At 55.8% G+C, this 4,071-nt stretch overlaps 1 protein-coding gene across 1 annotated transcript; it reads right to left on the bottom strand.

Moving 5' to 3' along the window:
* Positions 1 to 428: 428 nt before the first annotated feature.
* CCN2 (cellular communication network factor 2) lies at positions 429 to 3,639 on the bottom strand. The gene is made up of 5 exons (XM_084261814.1): positions 3,168 to 3,639; positions 2,845 to 3,064; positions 2,466 to 2,717; positions 2,048 to 2,259; positions 429 to 1,748 (listed from the first exon to the last, which is right to left on the bottom strand). The coding sequence occupies exons 1-5, from the start codon at positions 3,216 to 3,218 to the stop codon at positions 1,452 to 1,454; spliced, it is 1,032 nt and encodes a 343-aa protein (XP_084117940.1). The 5' UTR covers positions 3,219 to 3,639; the 3' UTR covers positions 429 to 1,451.
* Between the last annotated feature and the right edge of the window lie 432 nt (positions 3,640 to 4,071).

The raw sequence follows: 4,071 nt of genomic DNA, 5'->3' as shown, positions 1-4,071 counted from the left end.
TAATGCAGATACCTCAGAAACCATTTTCCTTGCCTCAGCTGAAAACACATCTTAACCACTGGAACATTTTAATGAAGCCAACCATGCTGCATGGAGTACTGGAGCAGGAGTTGAAGGCTACAGTGGGCAGCTGGCTCGTTTTACAGCTACCACATGGTGCATGAGGAACCTGCTGCACTTTCTAATGCAATACCAGGCTTGGCAAAGCAAGCCTGGCCCTGCCCTCCATTCTATAAGCTACAGTTGGTTTGTTAGTAACAGAACAAGTAACCATAATTCATCAGCTTATTCCTATGTGTATGTGCTTCTGGACACACAAAACCCACCACACCTTGCTTGATTTTTGTCTAGTGCAAAGCCAACCCCTTTGAGGAAGATGGGAAGTAACAGTGAAGACTACAGGTAAATGAAATACCAAGCCATTTATATAAAAAATATAAATACTTTATTTTCAACTAAAAAGGTGCAAACATGTAACTTTTGGTCACACTTCTCAACAAATAAACTGTCCAAGAAGAGCCATAGTCAAAGAAAGAAACAAATGCTCGAGTGGAAAGACCGATGAGCCACAGAAGAGCCGTTCTTCTTAAAGCCACTTGTGCAGTAAAGTGGAAGTAAACGTATTTTACCAGAAGAGTGCTTTGTAAGGATACAGACACCCCAACTCTAACTCTCCATCTTGACCTCAGTTCAGCATTTGGCCCTGTCTGCACAATTTCCACTGGAGTACCTATTTCATGCTTTGAATGCATTGTCAGACAAGCTTTAGATCCTACCTATCTTGTTCCAAAAAAGAAGGCTACCATTGAAATTCCAAAGCATTAAACAAAGGCACAAAACTTTAAATTAATTTAGATAACTGTACAAATATATATACACACAGTATTTACAATATTAATAAAAAGTAGCTTGTTACAGGTAAATTAACTGCTACAAGCTGTCCAGTCTAATAGACATGATTCTGATTCTCGCTGACCAAGCTGTGTGAATCAGAGTGTCAGAGCTGAAACATTACTGTCCTGACTAACAGAACACCTTCTACTTAGCACTTTGCTGGGCCAGGGTTTGCATTCCAGCCGCTGCTGTCATTGAACCAGCGCCAGCAAACATGCCAACGGTCTCCTTCTCAATTGCACTACTCGATGAAGCACACTGTACCACATTAAGGGAACGTCTGCTTTTCCTGCCTGTTTCCCTTAACTCCTTCACATCACCTCACCAACAGCGTGTTCTGAAGCTGTGTCTCGCTGTGGTCCCACTGTCCATTTTACCTTCTTCTCCAAACCTCCATTTGGGGTCAGTAGAAAAAATTGTCTTAAGTCACATGGAGCAGTTTGTTGAAATTTAAAAAAAAAAAACTGATTTAAATACCTTGTGCTATTGAATCATGTTTACAAAATGAGATGCAAATCAGTTCAAGTTGAGAATCTAGTCAGCGTCTCCTTCTGGCTTTATGCCATGTCTCCATACATCTTTCTGTAGTACAGAGACTCAAAGATGTCGTTGTCTCCAGGGCAGTTGTAATGGCACGCGCAGGTCTTGATGAACATCATTTTCCTCTTCATGATCTCCCCATCAGGGCACTTGAACTCCACGGGGAGGGTGGCTGTTCTGTGGGGGGTGCAGCAGCGCCCATCAGTGCAGACACCACAGAACTTAGCTCTGTAGGTCTTCACGCTGGTGCAGCCAGACAGTTCAAACTTCACAGGCTTGGAGATTTTGGGGGTGCGAATGCACTTTTTGCCTTTCTGTTGAGACACAAGTGAATACAAGATGCTTAGAGGGCAGGCTTTCACACAGCACTAAGCTTGCGAGCTAAGGGCTAGCAGATGTACTAAATCTGAGGATATTTTCATTCAGTAAGGGTGTCTTTCACAGTACCACAGTAAAGGGTGAGATAAAACTAAGAGCATTTGACTGTAAGCTGTTCACTGCTGGGGCAGAACTCAGGAAGTTATCTGAAACTGACTACCTGTCAGAACCACTGGGCTTTTGCTAGTGGATGGAAGCATCCTAGTAGCTCATACACAAAGATGAGACTCTTTACCTTGATGTTCTCCTCCAGGTCTGCTTCGCAAGGTCTGACCATGCAGAGTCTGCTCTGTTTCTCCAGTCTGCAGAAGGCGTTATCATTGGTGACTCTGGTTGAGATGCCCATGCCACAGGTCTTGGAGCAAGCACTCCATTCAGTGGTCTGCACCAGGCAGTTGGCACGCATCATCGTTGTGTCTGGACCATAAGTATCTTCCAGTCTGTAAGCTGCAGGGCACAGACAACCAGGATGAGACCACTGTCTGGTCTCGTACGCTGCCAAAGGCTCTCTTCCCTTTAGGCATAAATTCAGGCAAATACACTTATCTGTAGGGTAACCCTACTAATTGCTGCACTCCATCCCACTGCCTCCAAACTCCAGGCAGCCTGCCCCTTCCCCCCAGACTGCCATCCGCAGAGGGACCCCCACTCACCAGCGAGCGCAGGGCCCATGGCAGTCTGCTCTTTGGCCTCATCGCAGACCCACTCTTCGCAGCACTTCCCGGGGAGCTTCACCCGGCGCGGGTAGGGGCAGTCAGGGCTGGGCAGGCGGACGTCCATGCTGCAGAGGGGCACGCAGCCCACCGCCCCGTCCAGGCAGGTGCACTGGTACTTGCAGCTGCTCTGGAAGGACTCGCCGCTCCGGTACACCATGCCGCCGAAGACACACGGGGCGCCGTCCCGAGCTGCGAGGGGCCGGAGGCGCAGGGTTAGGCGGGCGGTTGAGCGAGGCCGGGACGCAGCCCCGGCTTCCCCCCTTCTCTCCCCATCCCTGCTCCCCCCGGCTGGCGGCCGCCCCGGGCCCCCACTCACCGGTGCAGACGCCGATCCTGCGGTTGGCGGGGGAGCCGAAGTCGCAGAAAAGCCCCTTGTGGTGGTCGCAGGGGTCGCGCTCGCTGCAGAGCTCGCCCAGCTGCTTGGCGCAGACGCGGCAGCAGCCGCAGCCGTCGGGCACCAGGGACACGCCGGCGGGACAGGTGGGGACGGGCCCCGGGCACTGGCACTGCCCGCTGCACTCCTGGCCCTGCGCCTCCTGCGAGCGGCGGGGGAGAGAGAGACAGGGGGAGCGTCAGGGCCTCCGCCGGGACTGCGCCGGCCGGGGCGGGGGCGGCCGCGCCGCGGGCTGCGGCACTTACCGGGCTGAGGAGGGCGAGGAGAAGGGCTACGGCGAAGCTGGTGCGGGACATCCTTCGGCGGTCGTCGGCTTGTGCGAGGCGCAGCGTCGGTCGGAGAGCGGCGCGGGGCTGCCCGGCGGAGGGGCGGCGAGCTGAGCCGGGGCGAGGAGCGCGGTTCCTGCCGGGCGGTTCTCCTCGGCGGCACTGGGCGGACGGGCCTGTCGCGGCGAGCGCTGGTCTGGCGGACGGGAGGCTGCTCGCTCTGTGCCCGGCTCCGGCGGGAGAGTGGCTGTGTGACTGCCGAGCGCCGGGGCGGGCTGCCCTTTATAGGCGGCGGCGGCGCGGCCTCGCCAATGGGCTGAATGGGGCCGCGGACAAACAGCGACATTCCGCGCATTCCTGCGCGCCGCCCGCCCGCCCGCCCCGCCCCGCAGCGGCCCTGACCCCTGACTCCCGCATTCCTCCGCCTGCGCCCCCCGCACGCGGACACCCCCGCCCCCCGCACGCATCCCCCGGCTTTTTATTTGTCACCTTGGTGCCTTTTAAACGTGAGTCACCGGCCCTGGCCCGACACCCCCCCAGACACACACCCCTCCCCGCCCGTTATTTCGAGGCGGGCGGCGAGTCCGGCGCGAAGGGGCGAGGGGGCGGCGGGGCGGTTGCCAGGGGCGGCCGGGGGAATCCGTTATTTCCCGTGCGCTGCTCTCCCCGGGCAGAGGGGACGGGAGGCGGGTGGTGCCGGGGGTGGCCCGAGTCCGCCGAGCTCCCCGGGGGCGGCCGGGGCCTCACCTCGGGGTGCCGGGCGGCGAACGGTCCCGGCGCTTTGGTAGCGCCAAAGAAGGTATAATTACGCTGCCGGTATAAATTGACTCTGTGTGCCACTGAATCATACTGAGTATTTGTAATGTGTTCCTTCCCTAATAGA

This window comes from Gallinula chloropus (assembly GCF_964237585.1).
Source record: "Gallinula chloropus genome assembly, chromosome: 3".
Classification (NCBI taxonomy): Eukaryota; Metazoa; Chordata; class Aves; order Gruiformes; family Rallidae; genus Gallinula; species Gallinula chloropus.
Note: the sequence above shows the minus strand (reverse complement) of the source record. Positions and strands in the feature narration are given on the sequence as shown.

Coding starts and splice junctions, on each gene's coding strand:
- CCN2 (XM_084261814.1), bottom strand. CDS start 3,218: ATGTCCCGCACCAGCTTCGCCGTAGCCCTTCTCCTCGCCCTCCTCAGC. Junction 3,065..3,167: donor TCCTCGCCCTCCTCAGCCCG/GTAAGTGCCGCA, acceptor CGCCGCTCGCAG/GAGGCGCAGGGCCAGGAGTG. Junction 2,260..2,465: donor CATGGGCCCTGCGCTCGCTG/GTGAGTGGGGGT, acceptor TGTGCCCTGCAG/CTTACAGACTGGAAGATACT.